Here is a 20,315-nt window from a genome sequence, read left to right on the forward strand (position 1 = left end):
GTAAATTTTAAACCCTTAGTCCATATATTTTTCCATTGTTCAAGCATCACATTATATCCAAAATTCCTTGCCCACTGAATCATACAATGGATGAATGGCTGCCGAAGCTGATGGAGTTGGTTGAAATCTGAACTTTGTGCTTGAAGTGAAAAAGAATGAAACTTTGAATTTGAGTTTTACTGATTAGACTGATGGATCCTTATACAAATGGCTAGTTTATATTATGAAAAAAACAAAAAGTTGTGATTTGATGTTAATGCCTTATTTTACCGCAACAGAGAGTTGAAAGTCAATGCTTCTTTTTCTTTTTTCCTAATTCTTCCTTACTCTACTTCCCTGCTTCCTCCCCATTATATTCCTATTTTCTTTCCTATTTTGTATTTTATTTTATAACTCAATAAAAATGTTAATAGGAAAAAATAAATCCTAATTAAAATGGTCAGCCAGACACTTTCTGCACAGCCTGTACTTCTCCCAAAATAAGACCTAGCCAGAATATAAGCTCTAATGTATCTTTTGGAGCAAAAATTAATGTAATACCTGGTCTTATTTTCAGGGAAACACAGTACAGCCTCTACTTAGGATTACAATTGAGCCAGAAATTTCCACTGCTAAGCAAGGCAGCTCTTAAGTGAATTTTGCCCCATTTTACGATCTTTTTAGTCAGTTTTTAAGTGAATCTCTGCAGTTGTTAAGTGAACCATACAGTCATTAAGCAAATCGGGCTTTCTGCATTGATTTTGCTTGTTAAAGGTCGGGTAGGAAATGCTGATCACTTGACCATGGGGATGCTGCAATGGTTACTAGTATGAAAACTAGTAAGTCACTTCTTTTAGTTCCATTGTACCTTCAAACAGCCACTAAACAAATAGGCTATCGCTGCTCATTTGCTGCGTTCTTTTGATTGCTCAGAAGTGGGAAAGAAGACTAAGTAGATATAAGATGAATGAGAAGAGAGGAAGGGCAGGAATTTAAAGCTTTAGCCCTACTTGCATTTCGCATTAACCAAGTTGGCATTCACATCTGAACAAACAAGAAAATTATTGTGCTTGTTAAAGTTGTTAGGCCATTTTGAAGGGCCTGTGACTTGCGTGCATGTGTATGTACGCGCACCTTTTGGCTTAATTAACCAACAAGCCAAGCATCTCCAGATTTAATAGATTGCTAAACTACTCCAGCATTTTAATGTGGCCATAATGGCTTCTTACTGTCTGTTAGCACATACTTAGTGTTATAAAATCTCCCGAGTTATTTCAGTCATGCCTACTGCTCTGGATTAATCTTCCTTTTCTAAAAGAAATACTTCCAAATCTTCCTTTCTCTCCTCTTAATGGGTTGGGGGAGGGGAGGGGAGGACCACAGAGAGTGAGAACTTCAACAGATTTCCTGGAACAAAATGCAGAAAACTTCATGGGCTCAGCTGGCCATTCCAACCTCGCCTAGATGGATAATGAGCAAAAGTTAATTACCATCCGATGGCCTTTTTAACACCCTATTCATTTCCAGCTGATGGGAAGAAGGATCAGCTGCTTCGGGCCAGCTCTTCCAAACCTACATCATCGTCATCATGATAAATGTGGGCCTTCAGCATGAATCCCAGTCACAAAAGAGCAGGAATCTCCTTCTGCTTAGTTAGTAAAATTCTCCACAGCTTTATATCTGCGACGGGAGAAGGTTCCTCAACCGTTTGATGTCCAGATGTTGCTTCTCTTGTTGGGACCTGAGTTGACAAAGGCCAGTAGGAGCTAGAGACCAACTCTCACTGCTCTCATAACAAGACAAAGCTTTAAAACTCTTTCGCTCATACACAATAATCTCTGCAAAGTCAGCAGGCGATGGGCACATGCGGATGAGTTACAAGCTGGTAAGATCCACCTCGCAGATGCTAGGGAGGCAGCGCAAAAGAGATTGGAGAGAAAGGAATACGGCCAGCCAGCATGCTGGAAACTGCCTGCTTCAATGTCACAATCAAGAGTTGCCTGCGTGTAAGTTGTACTCAAACTATTGGAGGAATACAACCCCTCAGTTATCAGATTTGTCTACTACCATGAGAAGCGACAGATGGAACATCTTGGGAAATTCCGTCTAGTCGCTGTGGAATGAAAGCAGAAGGAGGTGGTGTAAAAACTGAACATGTTTAACTCAAAGCTCGAGGCTGACTCAGCCTTCTGAGGTGGGTAAAATGAGGACCCAGATTTTGGGGGACAATAGGCTGACTCTGTAAACCGCTTAGAGAGGGCTGTGAAGCACTATGAAGCGGTATATAAGTCTAAGTGCTATGACTATGGCTCTTTTGTACAATATGCGTTTTATTTTGGATGTGTAGGAATTGCTTTGTATACTTCCATTAAAGGTGATCCACAACTTATAACCATTCATTTAGTGACCACTCAAAGTTACAACGGCATCAAAAAAAGTACCTTGTGACCATTTTTCACACTTACAAACACTGCAGCATTCCTATGGTTCAAAACTTGGATGCTTGGAAGCTGGCATGTGTTTATGACGATCGAGCTGTCCCAGATCACCTTTTGTGACCTTCTGATAAGCAAAGTCAATGGAGAACTCAGATTCATTTAACAGCTGTGTTGCTAATTTATTTACTGCAGTTATTTACTTAACGACTGTGGCAAGAAAGGTCGTAAAATGGGGCAAAACTCACTTAAACAGTGTCTTGCGTGGCCATGGAAAATTTAGTCTCAATTGTGATTGTAAATTGAGGACTATCTGTATAGTTTCTTTTTCTACCTTTTTTTCTCTCTCTCTCTCTAGAATAAATATCCTTATCAGAGTTCCTGTTCATTATTTCCAAACAAGCTGTTGGGGATAAGTTGATAGACCGGGAATGCACTGGATCTAGAAAATTGTGTTAGAGCAGGGGTGTCAAACTCAACGCCTGGGGACTGGATCCGGCTTGAAGGGTGCTCAGATGTGGCCTGCGGGGCTGCCCTGGAAACAGCAAAGGACCAACCCGCGGGGCCTCTGCCAGAGAAAATGGAGCTTGCGAGGGCCATGCATGGCCCTCCCGAGTTCCGTTTCCGCTGGCAGAGGGTTGCAGAAGGCCGTCACAGCCCAAAATGGAGCTCGGGAGCCCATTTTCTCTGGTGGAACTCTCAGACCATCACAGACACCCCCATCACATGTGATGTCATGCTTGCCACAGCCACCTGGCCACACACCCCAACCCCGCCCCCACCCTCCAAGGTCAAACACAACCCTGATATGGCCGTCAATGAAATCGAGTTTGACACCCCTGTGTTAGAGGAAAGACATGTAGTTGTGATCAAGTAATTCACGAGTCTACAAAAATGTGCTCATTCAGAATTGCAAGAAGGTTGTGCGTCCTACAAAGCAGAACAGATTGAGAAAACTGAGGCCTCCTTGCTGCTCTCTGAGCCTGTTTGTTTGCTTGCAAACGTTTCATTGCCCTAAGTAGATAACACGGTCAGTGATAGATTAAGAAATGGATGCTCGTAGTTCAGGATTATTTTTATTGTAACAGCTACAGTGACAGAATCTGACAAGATTGAGTGTGTTCCCCCCTCCTTTCAGCTATTTTTGTGTGAACTACAGTAGAAAAGGGATCCTCTGAGATGGTTTTTCAAGTTTTTTTCTTGGTCCAATCTCTGGCGCATCTTATCTGACCATTGTTTTAGTAGTCTTTCATGGCCATTCCCTCTGTCCTCTACAGCAGTACATGGCACAATTTTAGGGCATGTCAAATTTTTGAACTTTTAATTTCTAAACATTAGGGGTGCTCAAAAGCTGTGACACGCTTTGGGGATTGTAAAGATATTTTGGTTATTGTAATACAATTTAAATGTGCTTGGTAAGTAACTACATAAATATCTTAACTTTTTAACATTTTGTTTGTTTCGTTTGGCTCATGTAGGGAAATGCTTGAGGTTTAGTTATGTTGATTCTAAAAACAATGAGTTTTTAGAACAAAATTTTCCCATAGGGAATAATGTACCAGTAATGAGACACAAGGAAGCCAAAAACAAGAAGTTCTAGCTTGTGCGTTCAGTACCAAAGAAATGATGAGTACCAAAGAAATGATGAGTACCAGAACCAAATTTTCATATCAAAATGCTTTGAATATCAAATTTGATAAGTTTCAAAGCAGCTGAGTACCAAGTTGCCATAGTATGTGAAAAGTAAAGGTAGTCCTTGACTTATAACAGTTCATTTAGTGACTGTTCCAAGTTACAAAAGCATTGAAAAAAAAGAGACATTTTTCATACAACAGTTTGAAATGTGTTCGAATATTGGTATCCGAACAAGCAACATTCAGACTAATTCGCATCACGTGAAAAGGTATTTAAAGACCTGCGTTCTGACAGATGAGCAGAATTCAAAACGCACGGATGATGGCTCCTCGAATGGTGACGAAATGTTTGCGCGCAAATTGCCAAGCTCGGAGCTTAAGGCAACAGCTTCTTACAACCTTGGCAGCATCCCTGAAGTCCTATGACCAAAATTCAGACACTTGGCAACTGGCTCATATATATGATGGTTGCAGGGTCCGGGGTCACATGACCATGTTTTGCAATCTTCTGACAAGCAAAGTCAATAGGGAAGTCAGATTCATTTAAGAACCGTGTTAAGAGCCTGGGTGGCACAGTGGTTAGAGTGCAGTATTGCAGGCCACTTCTGCTGACTATCGGCTGCCTGCAATTTGTCAGATCGAATCTCACTAGACTCAGCCTTCCATCCTTCTGAGGTGGGTAAAACGAGGACCCAGATTGTTGGGGACAATATGCTGGTTCTGTAAACCACTTAGGGAGGGCTGTAAAGCACTATAAAGCGGTATATAAAAATTCATAAGAATTTCTGTTTCTAAGCAAGTGCTTGTGCCCAATGTTTTCACTTGTTTTCCCATGGTCATTACGCGAAACACTGCAATAAAGTGAATCATACAATCGTTAATCAAATCCAGATTCTCCTACTGACTTTGCTCGTTGGAAGCCAGCTAGGAAAACCACAAAGGGTGATCACATGACCCTGTAGTGCTTCAAACAATTTTTCTCAAGGGCCTGAATTTTGATGACATGACTGCTATAACAGTTGTAAGCGCGAGAATCGGTTGTATGCCCTGGTCAAAAGGGCCGAGCAGAGATTATACTACCTGAGACTTCTCAGAAAACAACAACTGAATGGAAAACTGCTGGTGACCTTCTACTGCTGCACCACAGAGAGCATTTTAACATACTGCACCTCTGTATGGTTTGCCAATTGCACAGTGGCAGATAGGACAGCCCTCCAGAGGGTTAATATCATTGCCCCTCAGAGGATCATGGGTTGCCCTCTCCCCTCTTTGGAAGAGCTTTATAGCTCCCGCTGCCTTAAGAAAGTTCAAAACATTCTCAAAGATCCATCTCATCCTGGGCACCAGCCTTTTTTTGAACTATTACCATCTGGCAGACGGTACAGAATAATAAAAACAAGGACAAATAAGCCAGTGGTGGGATTCAAATTTTTTTAGTACCAGTTCTGTCGGTGTGGCTTGGTGGGCATGGCAAGGGGAAGGATACTGTAAAATCTCCAGTCAGAGGTGGTATTTTCTGCTTCTCTGACCTACTCAAAATTTCTGCTACCGGTTCTCCAGAACTGGACAGAACTTGCTAAATTACCATCTCTGAAATAGGCTGAAAAACAGCTTCTATCCCAGGGCAGTAACTCTATTGAATTCTACTGAATAGTGCAATATTAATGCAATATCAGGGGTTTTCAGTTCAATGTACAGAATGTAAAAGATGTGTGTTTGTGTTTATTTTCACAGTCATGATGTGCACTAAAGATGGTGTTTGATTTCGTTGTACGAGATGCAAGGACCATAAGGGAAACTAAACTAAACTACTTAAGTAAGCCAATTTTTTTCTGCGCCACTGAACCTTCAGATAGTTGTTAAATGAATGTTGTAAGCTGAAGAAGGGAACATCAAAACCCAAGCCATACTGCCTCTCTTTTGAACTGCACTCTGAAACCCTGACACACCATTAGCTACCTTACCAATCTGGAGCCCTCCTACAGACATTGCTGAATGTCAAGGACTGTAGAAATAATGTTTGCGTAACTTGATGCCATCGAGAAATAATCCTTTTCCATAAATTAATTCTACCCATTCAAAAAGAAAAAGAAAAAACCAGTCACCAGATGCTGCACAATCAGCTACAGGGAAGACAAAACATACATGTGTGTGTATGTGTGTGTGTGTGTGTGTGTGTGTGTGTGCGTGTGTGTGTATAAATAAATAAATACAAGCCCATGTAAATTCTGCCTTTTGAAGGTTATTTATATGAAAGTGTCTGTTTGCATTTTTTTCTCTCGCTGAAACACCTATTTTGTATACCCTGAAAGCCAACTGGAGGGGCTTGGATCGAGATAACACTTCACACAGTTACTTTACAGCGAAGGCAGCACTTAACCTCTGGTCGACTTTCAGGTTTATAAAAAGAACCGTCACTTAAATGAAAGCTGCTAAACTCAACACAACAAAATCAGATAGACAAGGAGATGCAGCCTGTTAAAAACAGAACTAAACTGACTCATCAGATTATAAACTTCCCCGGCAGTTTTCATATTAACACTCTGGATTATTGGCAAACTCTCTTTCTGCCACTGCGATGCTCATGGTGGAATCCATAACTTCCAGCAGGCAAAATTGTACAGATTTCTACTGCGGGAAAACAAGGGAGGCTAGGGAGATACAGCATGGGGGCGTCAAAAGTTGTTTTCTCCATAACACAAGAAAACCAGGACTGGCATCTCACCAACAAGGAAAGCAGAGACACAGCACAAGGGAAGACAGAGGCATATGGATGCCCCAAGGGTTTGTCCAGTGTGATTTGATATCCCAACTATGTTCTCCAAGAGCTCTGGAATCCCTGAGATGCACAATGACAGACCAAAAAATAAATTGTCCGCCTGCACGAATCTCTCCTTCAAGCAGGCAGTCAAGAATTCAATATTGACTTTGAGTTCTACAACACGTGTGTAATTCAGGAAGCAAGCCTGGGTCAGTGCATTCATAATACATTATAAAATGAGGCTGGGGTTCTCCAGGAAATACATTTGTGGGGAAGTTGCTCAGATGTATAGCTTCTTCAATGAGTGCTCTAGAACAGTGGTCTCCAACCTTTTTTGTACCACGGACCGGTACAATCCACGGACCGATCCACGGCCCAGTACCAGCATCAGCATGCACGACCAAGGCAAGGCGAGCCAAGCGACCGGCCAGCCAGCCGTCCCCTGCTTCTCCCCGCCACCTTCAACTCCTCCTTTGTACCTTCTCCCGGTCGATGGGCTTTTCGGGCTCTTTCTTAATCTCCTCCTGAGTAACGCAAGACTCCACCGCCATCGGGACAGCTCTTCGTTCGAAGCCGCCCCCCACTCTCTTTGACGAAACTAAGGCGCGAGGATTCCTTCAGCCCCCAAATGCCGCTTTGCAACCAACGACCGACAAGCTCACCCGGAAGCACTTGCTCAAGCGCCGTCGAAACAAGATGGTGGTGCCCAAGCAAAATAGGCGGCCCGGTACAAAATGATCCACGGACTGGTAGCGGTCCGGGGCCTGGTGGCTGGGGACTACTGCTCTATAATACAGGTAAGTTAAGCAGTCTGATGGCTCCGAGATGTTTTAAAGATATGCCTCATCCAATCTGTCTGGCAGCAAGGGACTGCGGGACCTATAGTCCAAAACATCTGGAGGGCATCCAATTGCCTGCCTCAACCCTAAAGATACATATTATGTACACATATACCACAATGCACTCACTTTTTTTTTCTGTCTTCTCATAGCTCCCCATTCTCATGCAAATTTGATATGGCATCCCAACCATTCCTTAAAAGGAACTCAAGAGCTTCCAAATTCATTACAAATGAACAATTATCATAAATTCCTCAGGCAGTCCTCGACTTATGATCACAACTGGGACAAGAATTTCCACTGCTAAGCAAGGCGGTTGTTAAATGAAGAGTCCTTGGTTTTATTGCAGATGTTTCATTACCAACAACCAGGGGTGGCATTCAGCCAGTTCTGACTGGTCCTGGTGGACTGGTAGGGAAAATTTTGACTGGTTCAGAGAACTGGTAGGGAAGATTTTGATTGGCTCCACCCACCCACCCTGCTCTCATCTCTCACCTCTCCTATATTCTGCTGTTTATTAGCTCAGCTGATTCGCGGGGCAGAGCGGATTGCTGCGCCTCAGCTGAGCTAAAAACAGCACAGCTCACTAGAGAAGGGCCACCTCTAAGCCCTGCATGCACGCGGTTCACACATTGGGCATGCACGTGCGATAGGCACGCCTGCACAGCTCACCAGCCTTGATTCAGAGGGCAGAGTTTGAGCACTGCACATGCACGTGGTAGGAAAAAATTTTTTTTGAAACACACCACTGCCAACAACCATCACTAGTCATTAAGTGAGTTGTATTCAATGTTATGAGTTTTCCTGCCACAGCTGTTAAGCGACTCATCACAGCTGTTAAGTGAATCATGCAGTCATTAAGAAAATTTGGCTTTCCTCTCGACTTTATTTGTTGGAAGCCAGCTGGCGATCACATGATCCTGGGACACTGCAACCGTCGTGAGTACATGTCAGTTGCCAAACAAATAAATTTTGAACACATGTCTGTGGGGATATTATCATGGTCATAAGAGAGATCACTAGTCGTCTTTTTTTCCCTAGTGCTTCTGTAATTACAAACAGTCATTAAATGAATGGTCAAATGTCTATGGAGTGAGGCACTGGAGAAGTGGCCCAGGCTGCTTCTCCATCCCTCGCTGTTACTCTTACCTTCTCAGGCCAGGCAAGAGAGGGGAGGGGAGAGCGAGGGACAGGGCCAGCCAAGGATGGGACAAGGAGCCGTAGCAGAGGGCCCAAAGAGCCGCAGGTTGCTGACACACGGGATAAATGAATAGATGTTAAGTCACAGACTACTTTGTGTGACCATTGAAATTTTAAAGCCCACAGGACGGCGATGGCGAACTATGGCACGCGTGCCACAGGTGGCATGCAGAGCCCTTTGTGCAGGCACGTGAGCCCCAGCCAAACTTACCTGCACTGTGCATGCGTGCACCTCCCGGATGGTTTTCGATCCGTCTGAGGTCTTTTTGAGGTCCCAGGCTCGAAGGAAGCCTCTACAGCCTTTGGTGGCCAAAAAAACAGGCCCGTTTTGTCACTTCCGGTACTTCCAGTTTCGTCACCTCTGGTATTTGGAGGCTGAAAAACGGGCCCGTTTCATCACTTCTGGTACTTCCGGTTTCATCACCTCTGGTATTTGGAAGCTGAAAAACGGGCCCATTTTTCGGCCTCCAAAGGCTGCAGAAGCTTCCCTCGAGTCTCTGGGAGGCCAAAGAAGGCCTCAAATGGGCCGAAAGTCAGCTGGGAGGAGCATGCATGGAGGTGGCTGGGGGTGTTGCATGCACATACACGGGGGAGGGCACAATGCATTGTGGGTGCCGGCATGTGCACGTTTTTGGCAACGCCACAACAAAAAGGTTTGCCATACTGCCATAGGACTAAGAGAGGAAAAAAAGTACGGCCCTCTCCTCACCTGACTTGCGCCTTCAGTTGGAGTAGCAGCTAATCGGGGGCCCGGTGCTGATTTCACAACATCGGTCAAGGGCAGTCCTTCCTCTGCCGCGAGTCCTACCAAGGAGATCAATGAGAGAAACAAGATGAGGGATTGTCTGAACTGCTTGGCAGATGCATAGGTTGCATTGATCTTCCCCAGACGGGCCAGTCTTCAGGAGTGAAGGATAAAGAGTAAAGATTTTATTTTCAAATGCACAGATCTAGGCATGTGGGGGTCTCAGAGATCACCCCTAGGTCAATAATTCAATTTGTCCTACGGAGGGTGAAGCTGGCCACATAGTTGCAAGTTCAACAGTATCAGTGATCACTTAAGAATGATAATAAGGCAGCCGAGAGAAGGAGGAGGAATAAATTGAAGGTCCAGCAGCGGGTTTTGTTTTGTTTTCTTTGAAAAAGGAGGAGCACAAAGGGAATTTTTTTTTTTATTAGAAACAAGCCCATAAACCAGGATTCTTAGTGCACCCATCCAAACGCACTCACACAACTTGTCTTGTGGTACATCCAAGTCTAAAAAAAAAAAAATACTTTGAGAAGGTGGGTTTTTATTCGCCAAAGTCTAGAACCCTAACCCTGGGGAATTCTGGGAGTTGGTCCACAAGTCTTAAAGTTGGTAGATTTGGAGACCCCTGGTCTATAATATCATAACTGAGGAGACTTTTAGAATACCACAAAACTGTTCTTGGACCTACACTTAACACAAAGATACATTAGTTTTATGTGACGTTAAAGAAAACGCCAGGACTATCTCACTAAAGTTGACTTATCTTTAGCAGTTACCAGGAGTATCTTTTTATAAGCCTGGTGACCAGAACTGTATAGCTCTAAGAAGCATTATGCAATAAAGCAGGGGTCTCCAACCTTGGCCACTTTAAGCCTGGCGGGCTTCAACTCCCAGAATTCCCCAGCCACCAAAGCAAAGCTGACTGGGGAATTCTGGGTGTTGAAGTCCACCAGGCTTAAAGTAGCCAAGGTTGGAGACCCCTTGCAATAAAGAATGCATGGATAAGACCCTGTGTTTTTTTTTAAAAAAAAGTCCTTCCTTCTTCATCATCGTTGTATAGCTATGGTTATCTCAGCTTTCCCAATAGGGCAGCCTCCACCTTCATACACATGCTGCCCTTCCGGGGATGAAGATTAGAAGTGATTGATTCATGGAACCACAAGGCCAACAGTAAGGAGAATAAGCCATGTGGGGGAAGGATAGCATTTTTTTTTTCACTGTAAGGGGCCCTCCTCCACTGGCACTTCACTGGTTAATAAACCACCCGTACCTCTCTGATTCCTCTTGCTTTGCAATACAATTAGTCCTCAACCTATGATCACAACTGAGTCCAAAATGCATGTTGCTAAGTGAGATGGTTGTTAAGTGAGTTTTGCCCCATTTGGGGACCTTCCTTGACCCTGCTGTTAAGTGAATTATTTGAGTTTTTAAGTTAATAACATGGCTGTTAAGTGAATCTGGCTTTCCATTGACTCCGGGATGCTGCAACCGTCACAAATATGAACCAGTTGCCAAACGCCCGAATTTTGATCACATGACCATGGGATGCTGCAATGGTTGTAAGTGTGAAAAAATGGCCATAAGTCACTTTTTTCAGTGCCGTTGTATCTTTGAACAGTCACTAGATAAATTGTTGTAAGTCGAGGACTATCTTTATGGACCATATCAACAGGAGTGCAATTTGAAAAAAGCTGGACTATAGAACTGGGATGCCTGAAGACCAAGGTTGAAGGTTAGTGAGGCAGGATGGCCCAATGAAAGAGGAAGGGAAAAAAACCCCAGCTCACTGGTCTTCTGCCTCATCTCCTCACTTCTCTTGCTGGTTTTACTGGGTGGTGTTTTTTTTTAAGAGAGGCGAGGCCCAGGAATCAATGCTAGCCATGAAACACTATGAGAGTCTTTCAGGAGCACCTGGTAGCACAGTGGTTAGAACGCAGCATTGCAGGAAAGCTCTGCCCACAGCCTGGAGTTCAATCCTCATAGAGCTCAAGGTTGACTCAGTTTTCCATCCTTGAGATGTCCCCCCAAAAAACCAGGACCCAGATTGTTGGAGGCAAGAGGCTGGCATTGTAAAGCACCCAGAGAGTGCGGAAAAGCACTGTGGGGAAGTATATAAGTCTAAGGGCTATTGCTGTGAAAAGATCCCAACCCAAAAATGAAAAATATTGAATGGAATAAGGGATGGCTAGCCTCAATTGTTTTATTATTTTATTTGCAGGGGAGGAGACGCTAATTATGTCGAGAGACATCATCTGTCTTTTTATTTTTATGCTTCTGACCCATTGTAAGCCACTCTGAGTTGCTTTTGTGAGTTGGGCTGATGCACCAATGAAATAAATAGCTTAAGCAAACCAACCAACAAGTAAATAAATCCGGTGAAGATAAACTACCGGAGAAGAAGATGAAAGCCCAAATATTCTTTCTCGAGGATCGAATCTGATCAAGGTGAGGCCTCCCATTAAGGAGCAGCTACCTTCAGTATATTCTGCAAGTAGTCCTTGACTTACCAAGCACAATTCGGAGTGGAAGTTCCATCACTAAGCCAGGTGGCTTTTAAACGAGTCATATTATGGCCATTTTTTTTTTTTTTGCTGTGATCATTAAATGAATGAATCGCCATGGTTCTTAAGTGAATCTCATGGTTGTTAAATTAATCCAGCTTCATTGACTTTGTTGGTGAGAAGTTGGCTGAGAAGTTGGCAAATAGCAGTTATGGGACCCTGGGACACTGCAACTGTCTTAAATGAATGCCCAAATTTTGATCATATGACCATGGAGACGCTATGATAGTTGTAAGTGTGAAGACTAGTTGTAAGTCTTTCTTTTTTCAGTATACTTTCTTTTTTCAGCATACTGCAAAGAGTCAAAAAGAGGGCTGTGAAAATATTTACAGGCCCCTCACATCCTGGACATAAACTGTTTCATCTCCTTCCCTCAAAATGACGCTATAGAGCATTGCACACCAGAACAACTAGACACAAGGACAGTTTTTTCCCGAACGGCATCACTCTGCTAAACAAATAATTCCCTCAACACTGTCCAACTATTTACAAAGTCTGCACTACTATCACTATTAATCTTCTCATCACTCCTTATCACTCATCTCCTCCCACTTGTGACTGTATGACTGCAACTTTGTCACTTGTATCCTTACGATTTATATTGACTGTTTCCTAGTATGATTTGATTACTTATTGTACCCTATGACTATTATTAAGTGTTGTACCTGATGATTCCTGACTCTTGACGGATGTATCTTTTCTTTCATATATACTGAGAGTATTTGCACCAAGACAAATTCCTTGAGTGTCTAATCACACTTGGCCAATAAAGAATTCTATTCTATTCTTTCTATCTATCTCTCTATCTGCCTGTCTGCCTGCCTGCCTGCTGTTAGAAGTGTTATAATGGCTAAACAAATGGTCATAAATTGAGGATTGACTGCACTGGCCATGTGCCCAATGTTTAGAGTCTTTTCTGGTTGATTTACCATGGATAGCCCTGTAAGCAGAGCCTAAACAGGCTGAATTAGCGGTGTCGATTGTGTACACTGGAACACTGAAGACATCAGACAAGATCTGAAAAGAAAAAAAAAGATCTATCACTATCTGATTAGGAAACGAAATCACTCTGCAGTTTGCTTCCATTATCAAGACAAACAGACAAGATTTGCAGCCAGAAGAGAACCCACGCTGGGAATCACCATTGGGAAATTAATTAAAAAGTAGCTTAAGGCATCTTTCGGATGGAGAGATGGATCAATAGAAAAATGGAATAGGTAATATAGTTAATGTTATGGTTAAAGGTGGCAGACAAGGCTCTGGAGACTTAGGTTGAAATCCATCCTCTCAACCATGGAATCTTCCTAGATGTAGAAGAACATAGAAATAACTTTGATGAAAGGATGGATGAATCATTATAGGAGAAAACATGACTATTCAGGCCTGGGAAAGTGAAAAGAAACAGTTAAAAGCTTTTCAAAATAAACTTTTCTTGTTTCTCTTTAGTATAACACAAAGTAGGGAGAAACTCCTGTAGGTTTTCAAGTTCCTTTTACTACACCGTGCAACAATAACATAAATTCGTCTAATGTTGTAGCGACTATTTCCTGGTCTACCTCCACAAAGTGACTATAGGCCAGCTACTCTTTCTCAGCCTACTTCAGGGGTCTTTGTGGTTGGGACAAAATGAAGGGAAACTTTCATATGAGCATGCCTAACTCCTTGGAAAAAAAAGGTGGGATATAAATCTAATGCCTACATAGATTATGGATTTTTAAAATCCTATCAAATAAGTCCAGTTTTATGGGAAAATACATGAGGATGCTTTATTTGGCAACAATTCAACATGAGCCAAAAAATCAACTTAAAACAAGAACTGGAGTGGAATTTTAAAGTTATCCAATACTGTCTGCCTTTTGTTTTGCAGCTTGCAAACTAATGGGCAACTGAGTTTTTAATCAAAAGCCAGATCTAAAGAAATATTGCACTTATTAAACCGAGCAGTCTGCTGGAAATCATATTTCTCTTGTCCGAGATGCCTCATGATTTGGGAAGAACCCCAATAGCCAAAATCTGGGCTACTTTCACATTAAGCCTACAACGAAAGAATATTTCCCTTCCAATTCTGGAATGTGCAAATAATATCTGGGAAAACAAAGCACTAAATTAAATCCAGGAGTTATGAGGACTGTTATCAGGACACAGGGTTAAGGAGGGAGGACCGAGATGAATTTATATGGTATTTTACGCACAAAAATCTTATTTGTCTTTACCCATTCTTGAAAAAAATAAATAAATCCCTATCCAACTTTTTGTCCCTGGGAAATACTAGTCTTTGGATTTCTTAGCTCCCCATTAGCATGGCCAGAGAGAAACTAAGAGCTAGCAGATGCTTGCAAATTATGGACAGCAAAAGACAAGCAGGCCATAGGACTGCGTTAGAACTGTTTCAATCTCACTTAAAACATTCACTGGAAAAAATGCAAGAATTTTTAAATATTTTTTTAAAAAGTGAGCATTGTTTGGAGCTTGGTATCTGGTAATCAGGCAAAATTAATTAGATTGCTGACTTGGCCACAATGTATCCTTTGGAGTTCTTTCTCTTCCAACAACCCTAAAATGAATTTCCTAGGAAATTATATTCTCAACAGATCGTTTCTGCAAGGACTATTATTTTAGTTGTGCTAGATAATAGAATGTGTCTCCAATTGGATCTTTTTTTTTTTTTATAATCCTGCAAATATGGTGCAGGTATCCTTTGACTTAACAACCACTTATTTAGTGACCATTCAAAATTACAATGGCACTGGAAAAAAGTGACTTACAACTGGTCCTCACATTTATGACCACTGCAGCATCCCCACTGTCATGGGATTGAAATTCAGGATGGGCAACCAGTATGCATTTACAACAATTGCAGAATCGCCATTTGTGACCTGGCCAGGCAAGCAAGTCAAAGGGGGAAAGCCAGATTCATTTAAGGACTACAATGATTCACTTAACAAGCATGGCAAAAAAGTTGCAAAATCACTTAACAACCACCTTGCTTAGCAAAAGAAATTCTGGTTGCAAGTGGAGGATTACCTGTTTTTTGTTAACATGGATAAGGTAAAGGTTCCCTCGTACCTTTCATTTCTGGCTCTAGGGGGCAGTGCTCAGCTCTGTTACGAAGTCGAAGAGCCAGCGCTGTCCAAAGACGTCTCCGTGGTCATGTGGCCGGCATGACTAAATGCCAATAAGGCGCATGGAACACTGTTACCTCCCCACCAAAGTGGTCCCTATTTTTCTACTTCCATGTTTACAAAATGCTTTTGAACTGCTAGGTTGGCAGGAGCTGGGACAAGTAACGGGAGCTCCCCCGTTACGCGATGCTTAGGGATTCAAATCACCGAACTGCCGACCTTTCTGATCGACAAGCTCAGCAACCGCTGAACCACCGCGTCCCTTAACATGGATACAAGGAGGCTAACGTGACACAACCTTAGATACTTGCAACTGTAATACAACAATGGTAGTAACACCCAGACAATAGCAAAATGTTCCAATAAAGTTGTGGCTTATTGACTGTTCCCAGTTGTTTGACTTTGAAAAGCCTCTGCTGAAATTTGCCTTTTCTAGGAACCTAAAGATGTGGACTTCTGTGGTTTTCTGGCTACAGATTGACATGACCTCTTCTTCTCGGTGTCATGTCACAGTTCAATGATGTGTCAGCTGATAACCTTAAGCCAAAGGCCTATTTCCAAATGGGAATGAGCTGGACTTCATCAACACCGAGAAGAGGAACTGTGGCCGAGAAGATTGGTTTAGGAAGAGCCTCCTCTTTTTTTAAAACTATCTGCTTTCAAGTCTCTTCTTAAGTTGTAAAGGACTCTGTGCAGCGGACATACAGTCAGAGTGTTGCAAATAATCTGTCTATATATATAAAAGCAAAATATCACTCCCACATCATCACAAAATCTCCAGAACCGTAAAGCCTCCAAACTTGAAATTTGGCATGCATGTTCCTCTTGGTTTCTAGGTGCTCGCTAACAAAGGATTTTTCAAAGTGACCATCAGAGCATTAATATTTCCTAAATTATTATTAACACGCTCTAATGCTAAGGAGTTCTACTCCCCTTTCCCACCTGAAAAGAAATCTGTTCCAAATGCAAAACACAAGCAGAGGAGAGGAGTTTCGGTTTCAGTTTCACAGCTGCAACCAGCTTTAGTACTAAACAGTTGAGCTAAGTCCACGCCCAGGCTCCTTGCTGTCTCCTTCTTGCTCACAGAGCAAATACTCTTTCAGTGACAGGATGCTAGCCAGATGACTACTGATAGATGCTGATAGGCAGAGGCACAATTTGTTTCCCTTATTTTCCTCCCCAAAAACTAAACCCAACCACATAGTTTCATAGCAAAGCACGGGTATCCAGCTACCTATATTATATTGGCATTCTCATGGATTCTAAAATTCCCAAATCAGAGATCAACGCTGCACAAAGCATAGAATTGAAGGGTTGGAGGGCACCTCAGAGGTCTTCTACTCCAATCCCCTTCTCAAGGCTTATATTGTCTCGGTCAAATGGTTGTCCAGTCTATTCTTGAAAACCTTCAGTGATGGAGCACTCACAATCCAGGGAAGCAACTGTTGTTCCACTAATTAACTACTCTGCCAACTTGGCACTACACACAGATAAGAAGTAAAATTCATGAAAATTAATTTCTTACTTTTAGGTTGGGTCCCTAGAATCTTCCACCCTTCCCTTCTTTTTCCGGCCCTCTAGCGCCCTATAGAATAAGTGTGACAGCCCCTCAAGTCCTGGAAGACAGCTATCATGTCTTGCACAATCCACCCAATCTCTAATATTTACACATAATAGGTGCTGAATAGCAGACTGTGCTCCACAGGATCTAATTTGACTGGAAGTTTCCATGGCAGTTTTCCAGACCAATTTGGGCTTAGCTCCAGATGAGTTCTTTACCTAGGAGATGTACAGATGACCAGGACGGTAAATCCCAAATGTCCTTCCATACAAATGGTCATGTAAACATCTCCCACGCAAATTTAACTGCTGGCTAATTCCTCCTAAAGCTCTGCCCACTCAAAAACCTTGGTTCCCTGGTTGTGATTTTTGACTCAAGAGTTCACCAGCTGGCTAAAATGGCACACTGGATGCTGATCTCAAGTATGGCCAAAAAAAAAAAAAGCACCATTTACTTACTTGTAAGATTGCCTTGTTGTGCGACGCCCCGCCGGTAGCCAAGATTTTTGTGGTTGGCACTTCAAGCAAAGAAGAAATTAAATTAATGGAGGTAGCGCAAGATCTTGTCCATCTTACAGAAAATTATGAAGGGCTACAACTTCTTAATGATAGAATTCATTAATAATGGTGCTGAAAAGCTGACACATCTGTTAATTGGCTTAGAGGGCTGGATTTTGGCATGAAAGAGGATTTCATTCCAGTTCTGGATAAAAACAAGCACAATTCTGGCTTGACCCTTCAGATGCCATGCGAAGCAAGGAAGTTAGGCACTGGTATCAGACTCACCATTTACCTAACTGAGGGATTCTGGGAGTTGAAATCCCCAAGTCAGTGATGGCTAACCTTTTTGTGGTTGCGCACACTTTTGACACGCGCAACAGCGCTTGTGTGTGCCCATAATTCAATGTGCATGTGATTCCCCCCTTCCCACTTGCCCCACCCCCCTGCGCATGTGCACACAACCTCCTCCCTTTTGGGCCTAGTAGGCCTCCCTGCAGCCTCCTGGGAGCAAAAACAGGCCCTAGTAGGGGCCCCACTGCGGCCTGTTTTTTCTCCCAGGAGGGAGGCCTACTAGGCCCAAAACGGGGAGCATGGGCGGCATGCTGCCCCCGTGCACTCCCCTTGCCCCCATGCATGTGACCCCCCACCCTTGCGCAAGCATATGCATCTCCTGCATGCACCTTGCTTTCCACGCATGCATGACAGTGACCCGAAAATCAGCTAGCCAGCGGGAGGCGCGCGCGCATGCGTGGTGGAGCTGAACTGGGGCGGCAGCTCACCTGCCTGCAGAGATGGCTCTGTGTGCCACCTGTGGCAGGAGTGCCATAGGTTTGCCATCACGGCCCTAAGTCTTAACAGTTGCCAAGTGTGGAAGAGCCCTGCTTCAATCACTGTGCCAAACTAGCTTAATTTTTACACTGCTGTTTTTATTTTCTTATTGCCTCATCAGGGCCGTAAAGTGTAGAAAAAGAAATGAAAGAAGAGCTCTCAAGGCAGCAAATGATGCCAAGGAGGGCCTGGCAAAGGACAAGCCACCGGTTACTACCTTTTTCACAATGCATTACAATAAGTCACAGAATTTGGGGTTTTTTTCTTCAGATTTTTATCTTGCCATTCCCCCGCCCCCTCCCATACACAGGTAGTCTTCGACTTACAACCGTTCAAAGTTACAACGACCGTTTTTCACGGTTACGATTTTTGCAGCTTCCCATTGGTCACGTGATCAAAATTGAGACCCTTGGCAACTGGTTCACATTTATGACGGCTGCTATGTCCAGGGGTCACGTGATTCCCCTTTTGCGACCTTCTGATGAGCAAAGTCCATGGGGAAGCAAGATTCACTTAGCAATCACGTTGCTATCTTATCAGCTGCAGAGACTCGCTTAACGGCTATGGCAAGAAAGGTAGTCAAATGAGGCGAAACTCATTTAACAAATGTCTCACTTAAGGAAACAAATGTTGGACCCCACTGTGGTCATAAGTTGAGGACTACCTGTACAGCTCAAGGATGAGAAGATACCTAACCCTCCTTCGTCCTCCTATTTTCCACAGAACAACAACCCTGTGAGGATTTAGGTTAAAAAACAGTGACTAGCCCAAGGTCACCCAGCCAGTTTTTCATGCCTTGGGTAGGATTAGAACTCGCCATCTCTTGGTTTCTCAAGCCAACATCTTAATCGCTACACCAAACTTTCACTCTGGCGAACTTGTTCAACTAGCTTGCTGGTAAAGAATCTAAGAGCGATGGAGATCCATGCCAAGCAGGTTTCCTTAATCTGTATAATACTGAAATGAGGAAAATCTGCAGAAAGGTTGCAGTAGAAGGACTGCCGTTAAGGGGTGCCACCTGGCCAGGTTTTCATCATCATCAGATCTATTCTGAAATTACCTCCCCGTGGAAGTCAAGGAAGTAGACTAGAAGGTGGTCTTCTTGGTAGTAGAGAGCATTTCATCGAGGCTGCCATAGTGATGCCATCTTTAACAGAACTTGTAACCTAGGATTAATGGTTGTAGCTATGATTTATGAACTATGACCTATTACTTTATATCAGTCATCCAGGTCATGGTTATCCCAAAGGTGCTTTTTCAAGAGGCAACTGGACTTTCTGTTTTTTCTTTGAAGCCATTTCGCTTCTCATCCAAGAAGCTTCTTCAGCTCTGACAGGATAGTGAGGAATAGAAGGATTCAAATGCCTTGCAGACAGCTATTGCAGAATGCCTTGCAGTCACATTTGCATTCTTTTTTAGAGAGTTATTGAGGCCACCTGGAGGTTCACCTGTGTCATCACCTGAGTGGTGCAAATGGGTGTGGAGCTTTCTGGGAACTGTTCTTCACCATCCAGTCAGAGCTTGAAGAAGCTCCTTGGATGAGAAGCGAAAGGTCTTCAAAGAAAAACAAGAAAGTCCATCTGCCTCATGAAAAAGCACCTTTGGGTTGGAGAGAGAAATTCCAAGAAGATGGGCTCCAGCATGAGTCCAGAAGCTCAGAAGAGTAAACCCCTGGTCCCAATACCTGACCCAGATTGGACCCTGAAACATTATCCTAGGACACATATATTTGCCTTCATTCATGAGTATCGCTTTGCTCAAGTACGACACCCAGAGTCTTGGAGTGACCTCAAAACTATATTATGAATGTAGGAACTGAAGGCCCACACACCTGGGTTGGAGTGCCGGGTTGGAGAAAATGCTTTACATTATCCTAATTTAACATTGCCATGGGACCTTGGGAGGAGACAGGAGGAGAAGCTGTAGAACTAGACAACAGACAGGTAAGAGGCAGCTGAGCCTGCAGAAAGAATGGGCCTGTGATGACCCAGGGTGGGGATACAAAACAAACACAGTCACAAAAACCTGGTGAAGCCCCCTTTATTCCTTCACTTTGATCCAAGCTCCAAATATCCTTAACGGAAGACAAAAAACTCCCATCTAACAAGCAGTTAGAAGAAGGGAGAAAAACAACACAAACCAGG

General features: G+C 43.2%; 1 protein-coding gene across 3 annotated transcripts in view; it reads right to left on the reverse strand.

Moving 5' to 3' along the window:
• The window catches only part of XYLB (xylulokinase), a 133,953-nt gene that overhangs the window by 18,050 nt on the left and 95,588 nt on the right, over positions 1–20,315 (reverse strand). For 2 of the 3 annotated variants that reach the window (XM_087917419.1, XM_087917420.1), the window contains 3 exons: positions 17,302–17,360; positions 13,090–13,177; positions 9,558–9,652 (listed from right to left, as the gene is read on the reverse strand). In XM_087917419.1, coding sequence (XP_087773545.1) covers positions 9,558–9,652; positions 13,090–13,177; positions 17,302–17,360 — 242 coding nt within the window. The remainder of the gene's footprint in view (positions 1–9,557; positions 9,653–13,089; positions 13,178–17,301; positions 17,361–20,315) is intronic. The other variant, XR_015740281.1, reaches the window with a different exon arrangement.

This window comes from Pseudonaja textilis, chromosome Z, assembly GCF_049901715.1.
Source record: "Pseudonaja textilis isolate UNSWEBS1 chromosome Z, rPseTex1.2, whole genome shotgun sequence".
NCBI classification, from domain to species: domain Eukaryota; kingdom Metazoa; phylum Chordata; class Lepidosauria; order Squamata; family Elapidae; genus Pseudonaja; species Pseudonaja textilis.